We start from the raw sequence: 16,537 nt of genomic DNA, 5'->3' as shown, positions 1-16,537 counted from the left end.
TGGCCTAACAAACAATCAAAATATATACAAATAATTCATCAAATGTCCAAATAAGGGCAACTCAAAATTTCTTACTGTGAACAAAGAAAGTCAAATTACACTTTGACAACCCTATTTATGATGGGACAACTAAAAATTTATCTATATGGAATTTGCAAAGTAAATCAAGAAAATTAAAGTGCAATTTGAGAATTTCAAGTGGGACAACGCAAAATATCCCCTAATGGAACTTGCACTGTGAACAAGAAAATCAATGTGTTATCCAATAGTTCCCTTTAGGGTGAATGCCCACCTCAAGTTATAGGGCTTTCAAAATTGCAACCAATCCATCAACTCATACGAACCTTATATGTAAGTTGTTGCTTATAATACAAGATGAATACTTTATTCTCTGCATGGCTATTTCTTAACACAAAAATGATAGTGAGGGATTACAACTAGGATATTGGTTATGTAACATGGCTATGCATCACATTAAGGAATAGCTAACATAATTTGAATTATTTAATCATAGTCAAAATAGTGGATGACTATATCTGATTTAAAACTTTGAATCGTTTTATGACATGAAATTTTTTAATATAAAGCCCACATTGTAATCCATCAATCCAACAAGAAATGAATCTCACAAACCGGCACACTATGCATAAAAGCAATATTTGTTATCCATAAATTCAATATAAAGCCCACATTCTAATCCATCAATTCCACTCAAAATGAGTCTCACAAACTGTCATATTATGCTCAAAAGCAATACTTGCTATTCATAAATTCAATATAAAAGCCACATTGTAATCAATGAATTCCAAATGAAATGAGCATCACAAATCGTCATATTATGCTCAAAATCAATCTTTGTTATCCATAAATTCAATATAAAGCCCACATTTTAATTCATCATTTCCACACGAAATGAGCTCACAAACCGTCATATTACACTCAAAAGCGATCTTTATTATCCATAAATTCAATATAAAACCCACATTTTAATCCATCAATTCCACATAAAATGAGCCTTAGAAATTGTCATACTATGCTCAAAAGTAATCTTTGTTTTTCATAAATTCAATATAAAACCCACATTGTAATCCATCAATTCCACAAGAAATGAGTCTCACAAACCGGCACACTATGCTCAAAAGCAATATTTGTTATCCATAAATTCAATATAAAGCCCACATTCTAATCCATCAATTCCACACAAAATGAGTCTTACAAACTGTCATATTATGCTCAAAAACAATATTTGTTATTCATAAATTCAATATAAAACCCACATTGTAGTCCATCAATTCCAAACGAAATGAGCCTCTAAATCTTCATACTATGATCAAAATTAGTTTTTGTTATCCATAAATTCAATATAAAGCCCACATTTTAATTCATCAATTCCACACGAAATGAGCTCACAAACGGTCATATTATGCTCAAAAGCAATCTATATTATCCATAAATTTAATATAAAACCCACATTTTAATCCATCAAATCCACACGAAATGAGCTATAGAAATTATCATACTATGCTCAAAAGCAATCTTTGTTTTTCATAAATTCAATATAAAGCCACATTGTAATTCATCAATTCCATACGAAGCTTATATGTAAGTTGTTGCTTATAATACAAGATGAATGCTTTATTCTGTGTATGGCTATTTCTTAAGGCAAAAGGATAGTAAGAGATTACAAGTTGAATATTGGTTGTGTAACATGAGTATATCCACATTGAGAATTAGGCAACATAAACTGAATTATATAATCACACTCAAGATAGTGGATGAGTATATTTGATTTAAAACATTGAATTGTTTTATGAGATGAAAATTTTTAATATAAAGCCCACATTGTAATCCACCAATCACACAAGAAAAGAGTCTCACAAACCGACATACTATGCTCAAAAGCAATATTTGTTATCCATAAATTCAATATAAAGCCCACATTCTAATCCTTCAATTCCACACAAAATGAGTCTCGTAAACTGTCATATTATGCTCAAAAGATATATTTGTTATTCATAAATTCAATATAAAACCCACATTGTATTTCATCAATTCCAAATGAAATGAGCCTCACAAATCGTCATACCATGCTCAAAAACAATCTTTGTTATCCATAAATTCAATATAAAAACCACATTTTAATTCATCAATTCCACACGTAATGAGCTCACAAACCGCCATATTATGCTCAAAAGCAATCTATATTATCCGTAAATTTAATATAAAGCCCACATTTTAATCTATCAATTCCACGCAAAATGAGCTATAAAAATTATCATACTATGCTCAAAACCAATCTTTGTTTTTCATAAATTCAATATAAAGCCCACATAGTAATTCATCAATTCCATACGAAGCTTATATGTAAGTTGTTGCTTATAATACAAGATGAATGCTTTATTCTGTATGTGACTATTTCTTAAGGCAAAATGATAGTGAGAGATTACAAGTGGAATATTGGTGGGGTAACATGAGTATATCTACATTGAGAATTTAGCAACATAATTTGAATTATTTAATCATACTCAAGATAGTGGATGAGTATATATGATTTAACACTTTGAATCGTTTTATGAGAAGAAAATTTTTAATATAAAGCCCACATTGTAATCCATCAATCCCACTAGAAATGAGTCTCACAAACCGACATACTATGCTCAAAAGCAATATTTGTTATCCATAAATTCAATATAAAGCCCACTTTCTAATCCTTCAATTCCACACAAAATGAGTCTCGTAAACTGTCATATTATGCTCAAAAGATATATTTGTTATTCATAAATTCAATATAAAACCCACATTGTATTTCATCAATTCCAAATGAAATGAGTCTCACAAATCGTCATACCATGCTCAAAAACAATCTTTGTTATCCATAAATTCAATATAAAAACCACATTTTAATTCATCAATTCCACACGTAATGAGCTCACAAACCGCCATATTATGCTCAAAAGCAATCTATATTATCCGTAAATTTAATATAAAGCCCACATTTTAATCTATCAATTCCACGCAAAATGAGCTATAAAAATTATCATACTATGCTCAAAAGCAATCTTTGTTTTTCATAAATTCAATATAAAGCCCACATAGTAATTCATCAATTCCATACGAAGCTTATATGTAAGTTGTTGCTTATAATACAAGATGAATGCTTTATTCTGTATGTGACTATTTCTTAAGGCAAAATGATAGTGAGAGATTACAAGTGGAATATTGGTGGGGTAACATGAGTATATCTACATTGAGAATTTAGCAACATAATTTGAATTATTTAATCATACTCAAGATAGTGGATGAGTATATATGATTTAACACTTTGAATCGTTTTATGAGAAGAAAATTTTTAATATAAAGCCCACATTGTAATCCATCAATCCCACTAGAAATGAGTCTCACAAACCGGCATACTATGCTCAAAAGCAATATTTGTTATCCATAAATTCAATATAAAGCCCACTTTCTAATCCATCAATTTCACAAAAAATGAGTCTTGTAAACTGTCATATTATGCTCAAAAGCAATATTTGTTATTCATAAATTCAATATAAAACCCATATTTTATTTCATCAATTCCAAACGAAGTGAGCCTCACAAATCGTCATATCATGCTCAAAAGCAATCTTTGTTATCCATAAATTCAATATAAAACCCACATTTTAATTCATCAATTCCACACGTAATGAGCTCACAAACCGTCATATTATGCTCAAAAGCAATATTTATTATCCGTAAATTCAATATAAAACTCACATTTTAATCCATCAATTCCACACGAAATGAGATAAAAAAATTATCATACTATGCTCAAAAGCAATCTTTGTTTTTCATAAATTCAATATAAAGCCGACATTGTAATCCATCAATTCCATACGAAGCTTATATGTAAGTTGTTGCTTATAATACAAGATGAATGCTTTATTCTGTGTGTGGCTATTTCTTAAGGCAAAATGATAGTGAGAGATTACAAGTGGAATATTGGTTGTGTAACATGAGTATATCCACAATGTGAATTAGTTAACAGAATTTGAATTATTTAATCATAGTCAAGATAGTGGATGAGTATATCTGATTTAGCACTTTGAATCGTTTTATTAGATGAAAATTTTTAATATAAAGCCCACATTATAATCCATCAATCCCACAAGAAATGAGTCTCACAAACCGGCATACTATGCTCAACAACAATATTTGTTATCCATAAATTCAATATAAAGCCCACATTCTAATCCATCAATTTCACACAAAATGAGTCTCAACAACTGTCATATTATGCTCAAAAGCAATATTTGTTATTCATAAATTCAATATAAAACCCACATTGTATTTCATCAATTCCAAACGAAATGAGCCTCACAAATTGTCATATCATGCTCAAAAGCAATCTTTGTTATCCATAAATTCAATATAAAACCCACACTTTAATTCATCAATTCCACACGTAATGAGCTCACAAACCGTCATATTATGCTCAAAAGCAATATTTATTATTCATAAATTCAATATAAAACCCACATTTTAGTCCATCAATTCCACACGAAATGAGCTATAAAAATTATCATACTATGCTCAAAAGCAATCTTTGTTTTTCATAAATTCAATATAAAGCCGACACTGTAATCCATCAATTCCATACGAAGCTTATATGTAAGTTGTTGCTTGAAATACAAGATGAATGCTTTATTCTGTGTGTGGCTATTTCTTAAGGCAAAATGATAGTGAGAGATTACAAGTGGAATATTGGTTATATAACATGAGTATATCCACAATGTGAATTAGGTAACAAAATTTGAATTATTTAATCATAGTCAAGATAGTGGATGAGTATAACTGATTTAGCACTTTGAATCGTTTTATTAGATGAAAATTTTTAATATAAAGCCCACATTATAATCCATCAATCCCACAAGAAATGAGTCTCACAAACCGGCATACTATGCTACAAAGAAATATTTGTTATCCATAAATTCCATATAAAGTCCAGATTCTAATCCATCAATTTCACACAAAATAAGTCTCACAAACTGTCATATTATGCTCAAAAGCAATATTTGTTATTCATAAATTCAATATAATACCCACATTGTAATCCATCAATTCCAAACGAAATTAGCCTCACAAATCGTCATACCATGCTCAAAAGCAATCTTTGTTATCCATAAATTCAATATAAAACCGACATTTTAATCCATCAATTCCACACGAAATGAGCTAAAGAAATTATCATACCATGCTCAAAAGCCATCTTTGTTTTTCATAAATTCAATATAAAGCTCACATTGTAATTCATCAATTCCATACGAAGCTTATATGTAAGTTGTTGCTTATAATACAAGATGAATGCTTTATTCTCTATGTGGCTATTTCTTTAGGCAAAATGATAGTGAGAGATTTCAAGTTGAATATTTGTTGTGTAACATGAGTATATCCACATTGAGAATTAGGCAACAGAATTTGAATTATTTAATCATAGTCAAGATAGTGGATGAGTATATCTGATTTTACACTTTGAATCGTTTTATGAGATGAAAAATTTTAATATAAAGCTCACATTGTAATCCATCAATCCCACAAGAAATGAGTCTCACAAACCGGCATACTATGCTCAAAAGCAATATTTGTTATCCATAAATTCAATATAAAGCCCACATTCTAATCCATCAATTCCACACAAAATGAGTCTCACAAATCGTCATACCATGCTCAAAAGCAATCTTTGTTATCCATAAATTCAAATATAAAGCACACATTTTAATTCATCAATTCCACACGTAATGAGCTCACAAACCGTCATATTATACTCAAAAGCAATATTTATTATCCGTAAATTCAATATAAAGCTCATATTTTAATCCATCAATTCCACACGTAATGAGCTCACAAACCGTCATATTTTGCTCAAAAAGCAATATTTATTATCCGTAAATTTTATATAAAGCCCACATTTTAATCCATCAATTCCACACGAAATGAGCTATAGAAATTGTCATACTATGCTCAAAAGCAATCTTTGTTTTTCATAAATTCAATATAAAGCCGACATTGTAATCCATCAATTCCATACGAAGCTTATATGTAAGTTGTTGCTTATAATACAAGATGAATGCTTTATTCTATGGGTGGCTCTTTCTTAAGGCAAAATGATAGTGAGAGATTACAAGTGGAATATTGGTTGGGTAACATGAGTATATCCACAATGTGAATTAGTTAACAGAATTTGAATTATTTAATCATAGTCAAGATAGTGGATGAGTATATCTGATTTAGCACTTTGAATCGTTTTATTAGATGAAAATTTTTAATATAAAGCCCACATTATAATCCATCAATCCCACAAGAAATGAGTCTCACAAACCGGCATACTATGCTCAACAACAATATTTGTTATCCATAAATTCAATATAAAGCACACATTTTAATTTATCAATTCCACACGTAATGAGCTCACAAACCGTCATATTATACTCAAAAGCAATATTTATTATCCGTAAAATCAATATAAAGCTCATATTTTAATCCATCAATTCCACACGAAATGAGCTCACAAACCGTCATATTTTGCTCAAAAGCAATATTTATTATCCGTAAATTTTATATAAAGCCCACATTTTAATCCATCAATTCCACACGAAATGAGCTATAGAAATTGTCATACTATGCTCAAAAGCAATCTTTGTTTTTCATAAATTCAATATAAAACCGACATTGTAATCCATCAATTCCATATGAAGCTTATATGTAAGTTGTTGCTTATAATACAAGATGAATGCTTTATTCTATGGGTGGCTCTTTCTTAAGGCAAAATGATAGTGAGAGATTACAAGTGGAATATTGGTTGTGTAACATGAGTATATCCACAATGTGAATTAGGTAACAGAATTTGAATTATTTAATCATAGTCAAGGTAGTAGATGAGTATATCTGATTTAACACTTTGAATCGTTTTATGAGATGAAAATTGTTAGTATAAAACCCACATTGTAATCCATAAATCCCACAAGAAATGAGTCCCACAAACCGGCATACTATGCTCAAAGGCAATATTTGTTATCCATAAATTCAATATAGAGCCCACTTTCTAATCCATCAATTCGACACAAAATAAGTCTCACAAGTCGTCATATCATGCTCAAAAGCAATCCTTGGTATCCATAAATTCAATATAAAGCCCACATTTTAATTCATCAATTCCACACAAAATGAGCGCACAAACCGTTATATTATGCTCAAAAGCAATCTATATTATCCGTAAATTCAATATAAAGCCCACATTTTAATTCATCAATTCCGCATGAAATGAGCTATAGAAATTGTTATACTATGCTCAAAAGCAACCTTTGTTTTTCATAAATTCAATATAAAGCCAACATTGTAATCCATCAATTCCATACGAAGCTTATATGTAAGTTGTTGATTATAATACAAGATGAATGCTTTATTCTGTGTGTGGCTATTTCTTAAGGCAAAATGATAGTGAGAGATTTCAAGTGGAATATTGGTTGCGTAACATGAGTATATTCACAATGTGAATTAGGCAACAGAATTTGAATTATTTAATTATAGTCAAGATAGTGGATGAGTATATCTGATTTAACACTTTGAATCGTTTTATGAGATGAAAAATTTTAATATAAAGCCCACATTGAATCCATCAATCCCACAAGAAATGAGTCTCACAAACTGGCATACTATGCTCAAAAGCAATATTTGTTATCCATAAATTCAATATAAAGCGCACATTCTAATCCATAAATTTCACATTAAATGAGTCTCACAAATCGTGATATTATGCTCAAAAGCAATCTTTGTTACCCATCAATTCAATATAAAGCTCCTGTGATAATTAAAAAAAAATCATCTCACATAAAGATTCAATGTGTTGACTCAAATATACTCATCCAGTATATTGACTACGATTAAATAATTCAAATCATGCTCCCTATTTCTCAATATGGATGCACACACATGTTAGACAACCAATATTTCACTTGTAATCTCTTAATATATTTTGGGTTCAAGAAATAGTCACACAGAATAAAGCATTCAACTTGAAAATGTTTTATAAGAAACAACTTGAATGTAAGCATCTGAAATTTGTACTCTGAATAAAAGGAATCTTCTAGGGTTTCAAAATTGGAACCACAATATTAACTCATAAATTTAGAATTGGAGGGCAATTCTCATCTCAATTTTATAGTGTGCAATTCTCATCTCAATTTTATAGTGTGCAGAATACAATATATTTGTAGGTTGTCAAATCAATACAAGGTTCAAAAACATATTTGTAGGCAACAACTCATATAAGCATCTGAAATTTGCATTGGGAATAAAAAAGGATGCTAAAATCGGTGAGCAAGCTCAATCACTAAAAGCCTATTGAAATCAAATAGAACAAATTTTCTATCTGATGTAAAATTTAAAAAAGAAAAAAGGCACGTCGTTAAAAAGAAGTGTGGCAAGAGGAGTCAATGTTACCTGGCTTGCAGATAGTACAACAACATGAAGAAGGCTACAACAACGGGACTTCAAATACAGGGAGGTTGGAACTGCAAAGAGGCGACATCATCAAGAAGGCCATAACATAACAATAAACAACTAAAGTTTTAACATGCAAATGGTGTAAAAAGTTAAAATTAACCAAAATACACAGTTAAAAGTCAATTCATTAGAATGATTAATCCTGAATTTCTAGCACAAGTAAGAAACATTTATCGTATCTCAGGCATTAAATTGACAAAAGCAATGTAATGTAAAGATCAAACCATCAAAGTAGATTTTCTTTATGAAAATCATATTTAAGCTACGTACGTATATTTAAGAAAAGCAAATAAAAACACTACATCCAAATATAACATAACCCAAGCAAGTTTATAGATTCTAACTAATATCTACAAATTAGAAACCCAACCAAAATATATCCTAGATTATTTATATATAGAATTAAAGTGACTTAATATTATATCATTGTATCACAATCAGAATTAAACCACATTTTACTGTTACTTTACATTATATAATATAATTAAACAATTACTAAAAAATAAAGAGAAAAACCTTAAAATAAATTACTCAACAGTGGTAAAAAGTTTAAGACTTTTGTTAATCATCAATGATGGAGAAAAACAATAAGACTTTTGCTAATCATCAATAATGGAGAAAAACATATTTTTTTAATCATCAATTATGACTATGCAGAGAAGACATTAACCTCCAACAGTAACTGGGCCTGTTATTGCTAGTGCCTTCTTTCGTTTCCAAGTTTTGGAGGCCACCAAGGCTTCCCAGGAGCTTTTCCCCTTAAAAAAATATTTAGTCAGATTTAGAGCAGAATGCTATTTGAATTCAAAAGGGGTTTCATAACATCACAATATTTTCAGCAAGGTAAAATAGCATGAAGAAGATTGATACCCGACTTAAATCGTGGTCAATGTCAACAGCAACACGGTGACTCCTAGTAATTTGTTCACCCTGTTGATGAAGGGTGACTAGTGTTTTGGTGCATCCTCTCTTATATTCTCTGCAATCTTCAAACAATTGTTGACTGAATTTGTGGTTTTTTCAGCCTTGTAAACAACATAACTCTCCAGTTCTTGAACATATTGATTCTCTAATCTGCCTGAATCGCGGAAATTATTTATTATACCTGTTCCGGTTGCCTGATTGAAAAGCATACGATGTAAATGATGATTTCTTAGTGGCTTCAATGTCATCATTAAAGGGGGTTTTCCCTGCAAAGAGAATCAAATGCTATTCAATCACTGTATATGTTCCTCAACAAGCAAAAGAAACCCAAATATAAAATTCTTAAATCACTTATCAAAAAAGCACTAATTTTTTCAAGAAACCTTATTTATAACTTGACTAAAACTACATGTTAATGATAGAGCAAAAAAATCGGACCAAAGTGATTAAGTGTAAAGAACCATACTGAAAAATGAAATCAACAACCCCTAACAATGACAGGGAAACGGATTTAAAGGATAAAAAAGGTACACAAATTCCCAACAAAAATAAATAACATTTTCTTTTTCAGAACCCTGTGTAAAAAGATCAAGAAACACGAGATTTTCGAGAATAAAGACACAAGAACGAAAAACAGAAGACCTAGATGGATAAAAAGGCTTATCCAAGCAGCAGAATCATCAAAAAAACTTGTACAAGAGAAAGCAAGATGGTACCAGAGAGAGGGAAAATTGTGCTCAGAAAGACTCGTGAAGAACGAATTTGAGAGGTCTAAACAAGGGAGGAAGAAGAGGGTTTTTATAAGCAGTTGGTTTTTTTATGTAGCGGGAGAGAAAAAAAGTTTCAAGTTTTAATTTTATTTTCTAATAATTAATTTTAAAAATGTATGCAAAATTGGTAAGTAATTTTTTTAGATTACATACCAATTTTAAATGCTTACATACGAATTTTACATTAGGAAAGATAAATAAAAATTCACATATAATCTATTTTTAAAAATTCGTATAGAGTACCTATTACTTATGGATCAAAATTTGAATGTAAATATTAGTAGGTAAAATGCATTTTTCTTGTAGTGTACACCTTACTATCTTCTTGTTTTTTGGTTTATCAATAATCTCTCAAGTTAATTCTTTAAGTAGTGCATCCATCTCTTTCATGACTTAATTCTAGTGTTCAAATTTCATGGCCTTCTAAATTGTTGTAAGAATTTATGTGACATCAATGATAACAATAAAGCTTTTGTGCTTATGAGAGAGATTGTTAGTGTAAGCATAAAGAGAAATACCACATCCAGCACATTATCTTTTTTCCTTTTCCAATCTAATGGGTAAATACTTAGTAATACCCCTTCCCCACTGCAGGGATCTCACCTCTATATTAAACAGTTTTTCTTGTTCTAGAGTCGAAGTAGGTTGTTTTCTCCTCTCATATTTTTTTGCCAAAAAAATTGTCTTCTTCCTTACTATGAACTATGATAGCTTCATTGATAGGATCTTGGACATCTTACAAAGACATACATGATAATGACAAGAAAAAGAATTCATTCACTTAAATCTCAGCTAACCTTACGATCTACTATAGTCTACCTTGTCCACTTTAGTTGCCCGAAAATCACATGATAAAACTAACCTTGGTTCCTTTCCTTAGTAACTACACTTTAATGGTTGTAAAAGTTGGTTTTTAAGCGTATTAAAACGTGCACCCATAACGCTTATACTTGAAATAAAAGGTTGAAAAGAAAACCCTTCCCTGAAGTATCACCACCCACGGCCAAAGAGTCCCCACCCCCAAAGTTGAAACAAAGAATTAGATATAACCATGCAGGGATTTACGTTTCTAAAAGAAGGAAAACGTTAGACCCTTCTCTCTCTACTCAAAAAAAACAGCCAAGAGAAATAAGGAATAATAAAACACAACTCTCCCCTCTTCCCATATTTACGTGCTCTACTCATGCACAAAAACATAAAATAAACAACCAACCACTCACATGCACCAATGACCAACAAAGTTTTCTCTCACCAAACCATGCAAAGTGCAAACTATAAAAGAACCAATCCTTCTCTATCATTCTCCCATTCAACAACAAAAAAAAATGTAACGAAGGGGGATCAAACTATCTCCCCTGCAGCGTTCACGCTCCAAAAGAGAGGACAAAATCTTCTCACAGATTTTTCTCTCTTCAAAACTTAAGCAAAAACAATTTATGACATGTTGCTCCATTAGAGACGTGTCATTAAACATCTAGACAATGAATAATTTAAGTCAAGTTATAATATTAATGTTTTAAAATCTTAGTTATAAAATATTCATATTATCAAGTGAGTACCCAAAAATAGCCCAAGCACTGCGAATTGGAGCTTACCAAACAGGGTTCCAAAAACTGGACAGTGTTTGCTTAGGAGAATATCAAGCAACCCTGAGGCCCATCTCTTTTGTTGGCTCATTACACTTATGATATCCTGAGGTGAGCAACCCATAATGGGTATAAGTTCTGGCGAACACGTTTCTGATCTCCATCCTTGTGTGGATTTTCAGACCTGTAAGTGCATCTTCTAATGTTGATTCATACATCCAACCCACCTAAAATTAACACTCATAACAAAAAATGTAAACTTTTTCAACAACAAATTAGCTTTTTTTTCTTGTTTTGATAAATATACTTGTTTTTCATCAAACAAAAAATATCATATTCTAATATTATGTTAAAAAGTAAATTTTAAATTTAATTTAATTTTATAAAATTGACTTGAGATTTCATCTAATAAAATCATCTTATCTTTAATTAAGACTAGTCTTTTTAAAAGCTTACCTGTTTACCCCAAGCAGTGCCGTACTCATATTCAGAACTGTCAACTTCTTTCGCTGCCTCAACAAATTGTAAGACCCATTTTTCTCATTTTTCATTCTCTTATTTGTATGTGAACCTTCTCTTTCTCTATGTTTTCGCTCTAGTTTCTTCCTGCTTTCATCAACCTGAACTTCATCTTTTTCAAAAATTGGTGATGCTTCGCAGTAGCCTAATCATCTCTCAAGTTGATTTGTATGATTTGTACTTTTTTATACATGTGCATGATGAATAAAGATGTTGGACTAAGTGAGTTTTATTGTTGAGACGTTTAAATTTAGAATTTAAGAATTCCTGATATATATAAATATATAAATATATATATATATATATATATATATATATATATTATATTTATGTGTGTGGTGGGGTGGGATTACTCTTTTTGTCTCTTTAAGTATTTTAAAAAATTATGTTTTATCTCTATTAAATCGTATACCTACTTAGTTAGGTAACCTAAAACATAGTTTCAGTTCTTTTACGTTTTATCTTTATTTATTTACTTAACATTCATACGTTTAATTTTTCTTAATGTGGAGTTAATGAAATTAAACGATACCTTCTTTTTTTTCTGAGCGTCTTCTTGTCTCAGTTACTTTAAATATAATAAAAAGTGTAATAAATTCAATTCGTACAAATCATGATTTGGTGGGATTTATATGCTTTCATCAGATGTAATTTTGTAGTTAAATAGTAAAATCTTAAGAAAATTGTAAATTTATAGGTAAAAATAATATGTAATAGAAAATTATGAGAGCAGATAAAAAGTCAGAGGATAACATTGATGATAATATATTTTAGCATGGATATAAAGAGGGTGAACTCACGAGGTACAATCAGCAGGCTTAAAGGACACAGTAGAAGCCTCGAGATCATATCCAACCCAGAAATTGAGTTGAGCTATGTTTCCAAAGAAACCGACTTCACTGGGAAGCATTGACAAACACACCACATGATCAGTCACCCAAAAGAATGTATTAATCGGCTTCAACTTCACATCCCCTCCCTTAAAATGTGCTGTGATAATGGGAAATATGATTTTCTCTGGTTCACCGATGTCATAACAATGTTTTAAAACACCATGTGGGTCAACCACCCTCGGATACCTTATTGTCTTGTCCAAAGCAGCTACCAAACCATTATAAAGTGCTGGTGGCAGAAAAGTGAATGTTGTTCCAGAATCAACCGCCATATTTCCCTCCATCACATCCTTTTCAAATTCAATCCTCTTTTTCCCTACACTTAAAGTCTCCAATGTGATTCTGTATTTGGAAGAATCTGTTGCTAAAGGAGTTCTAACCACTTCAGCACCGGAAACCACAGCATCTTCACCCAAAACAATCTTGCTGGTGTTCTTGATACTGGGAGTCAGACAATAAGATAATTTTCTGATACCAAGTTGAGAAAGTAGTGAAAGTTTGCCACGACCAAGACCAATGAGGCCTGACGCAAACGACGGGAATGTGCCAGCACTGTCGTGTGCACACCCAAATACAGTTTTCGAAGTAGTGACAGGGTTTTCGTTGCCTATGGTTATGGTTTCGGTGGCAAGGTTTCCCGCAGTGTGAGAATTATCAAAATAATCATAATAATACTGACATGTGCCCTTACTACATCCTGGAGATTCTACATATCTAGAGCTGCAAAATGAAGATTTGCATGGTAATGTGTGGTATGATTTGGACTTGCTAGGATCAAAGATAGGAGGGGTTTGCTTGTAACATCGTATGCATGGCCGACACTGTGTCCATATCAGGTCACTGCCTGTGTCGGCTATGCCGACAACCTCAAATGGTGGAGTTCCAATGGAATATTTCATGAAGTAGATTCCGCCGTAGGTTTGCAAAGGGGTTTTTGTACGGTTGGCATGTTTGAAAGAGTTGACGCGGTCCAATGAGTGGTGCAAAGCATTGCGCAAGCGATGAGCGTGGGTGAGTGAAGGGTCGTAGACGGGTGACAAAGGAGAATCACGGTGAATGAGTTCAAGAGTGGTGGCTTCGGAGAAGATCAACGAATTAAATATTCCTAAGAGACTTAGGGCAAAGCAAAGGGAATATTGTGAGTTAGGGCTGATGGACATCTTATTATCTCCACAATGAATTCAAATGAAATGGTATCTTTTCACTCAATTTATAAGAGATTAGGACATTAATCACTATAGTAATTTCCTTAATCCTGTCACAGAGTTATTAATTATAAGAGTGATGGTAAGATGATATATAAAATGATCCTTAAAGAAAGTAAATTTTTATTTTCTACAAATAAGAAGAGAATGAAAAATAATAAAGAATAATATCAAATAAATTATGTGAAACTGTATTTCTTCAAAAATCAATCAATCTAGTTTCTTATTATTTAGTTTTGAATGAAAGTGTATTTTTAAATTCGTTTTACAAAATATTAGGACATTAATTGTAATTTCCTTAATTCTGTCACAGAGTTATTAATTATAAGAGTAATGGTAAGATGATATATATATATATATATATATATATATATATATATATATATATATATATATAATGGTAACATGATCTTCAAAAAGTATATATATATATATATATATATATATATATATATAATGGTAACACGATCTTCAAAAAGTAAATTTTTATATTTTCTACAAATAAGAAGAAAATAAAAAATAATAAAGAATAATATCAAATAAAGTATGTGAAAGTGTATTTCTTCAAAATCAATCAATCTAGATTCTTATTATTTAGTTTTCACACCTGAAAGTGTATTTTTAAATTCGTTTTACAAAATGTATTTGAGTAAATATATTTTAGAAAATAAAAGGTAATCAACTTTTCAATAGGTATGAGACAGTTGAAATTAGTTTAGATTTTTTAAAATTGGTTTATTCTCTCATAATTTAGATTTCTTGATTTGTTTACTGGAAGTGTTGTTTGTCATTATGAGTTTGGTTTGTTCTCATATGTTTACAGGGTTTTTTATTATTATTATTCACATTTGTATAAATTTATATGTGATTAATGATTTTGAAGTGAAATCATCATAAGATAATAAAGTTTTGTAGTGATACATATTATTTTATACATATAGTTGAAATTTATAATCCATTAATTATGAAAATTTTATATTAAAATATGTGACAAACTTATCTTTCAGAAGAAAATAAAGTAATAAATCATTTAATATTTTTCCTGTATAGATGTTAAAAATTAAGTTTTTATTTTTAATTATTTATGAATTAAAATTTAGTATATAGTATTCTTTAATTAAGCTCATATCACTACCATAAAATTTTTATTAGTATATATTATTGATACGTGTATTAAAAATTATGTTCAAGAAAGTAATTAATTGTAATATTTAATTATATCATCAAAACAAATTTCAGATATAATTAATAATTATTAAGTGTAATAAATATCTATTTATTTTTGTAGATACATAATTTATAAAAAAAAGCTACATTCTACTCGTCAATGTTTTCATTAAAAATACATTTTTTATTAGCAATAAATTTCAGGATAATAATTTCTTAAATATATAACTAAATTGAAAATAATTATTTTAAATGATATTATATACGAACATGTGCATGTATAAACGAACATATAGATAGAGGTGCGAGAGCAACGTATTAAAAAAATTGAAGTTTATTAATTTTTTAAAAACATTTATTAATTTGCACCAATCCTTCTAGAGAATGTCTTGTGTGAAAAACTATCAATACTTTGTTAACTTATCAACGATGACCCAAATTATTGTTGGAACCCTTTTTTAGTCTTAAAAGATGAGTAACAAAATTCATAGTGTTTTGGATAACTTAAATTTGAAGCAGTTCATCCCTAATGTTTTAGATCAGATAAATAATTTGCCATTCATATATATTATTATCACATTAGTTTCCTCAAGATATGTAAATCAAAGTTTTGTCCAAGTAATTTTCTCCAGTAACTTCTATCAATCATACGTCAAAAACTTTATTATCTTTATTAATGTATAAAAAAATATTATATTACAATTTAGAGAGAAAAAGTAAAGTATCATTTGAAATATTTTTAAACTTAAATATTTGTTTTCTTTTTATAGTTTTTTAAAAATATTTTTTAATTTTATCAACTTTATTTTATTAACATGTTCAAAATTAATAAATATTTTGGTTGTTATGAAATTTTATTATGTGTAATTATATATTATTTTATATAGTTATTTCACTTTTATGTTTTAGTGTTTTAATTTAAACTTTATATA

General features: G+C 29.9%; 2 protein-coding genes across 3 annotated transcripts; both read right to left on the bottom strand.

Annotated features, from left to right (window-relative positions):
- Positions 1–17: 17 nt before the first annotated feature.
- Positions 18–10,234, bottom strand: LOC108342298 (uncharacterized). 2 transcript variants are annotated; one of them, XR_008246617.1, is made up of 6 exons: positions 10,182–10,234; positions 9,647–9,731; positions 9,412–9,527; positions 9,212–9,299; positions 8,479–8,549; positions 18–7,837 (listed from the first exon to the last, which is right to left on the bottom strand). XR_008246617.1 is itself a non-coding variant. In XM_017580061.2 (5 exons), exons 2-5 carry the CDS (start codon positions 9,714–9,716, stop codon positions 8,404–8,406), a joined length of 420 nt encoding a protein of 139 aa, XP_017435550.2. In that variant the 5' UTR covers positions 9,717–9,731; positions 10,182–10,234; the 3' UTR covers positions 7,847–8,403. The 2 variants fall into 2 exon arrangements, 1 of the variants encoding a protein (XP_017435550.2); XM_017580061.2 differs by lacking the exon at positions 18–7,837 and having other exon boundaries at positions 7,847–8,549.
- A 1,640-nt stretch (positions 10,235–11,874) lies between these two features.
- LOC108328338 (aspartic proteinase CDR1) lies at positions 11,875–14,393 on the bottom strand. Its single transcript, XM_017562200.2, has 3 exons — positions 13,148–14,393; positions 12,278–12,330; positions 11,875–12,048 (listed from the first exon to the last, which is right to left on the bottom strand). Exons 1-3 carry the CDS (start codon positions 14,391–14,393, stop codon positions 11,875–11,877), a joined length of 1,473 nt encoding a protein of 490 aa, XP_017417689.2.
- Positions 14,394–16,537: the final 2,144 nt, after the last annotated feature.

Source organism: Vigna angularis, chromosome 1 (genome assembly GCF_016808095.1).
Source record: "Vigna angularis cultivar LongXiaoDou No.4 chromosome 1, ASM1680809v1, whole genome shotgun sequence".
Classification (NCBI taxonomy): domain Eukaryota; kingdom Viridiplantae; phylum Streptophyta; class Magnoliopsida; order Fabales; family Fabaceae; genus Vigna; species Vigna angularis.
This window is presented reverse-complemented; position numbering and strand designations above follow the sequence as displayed.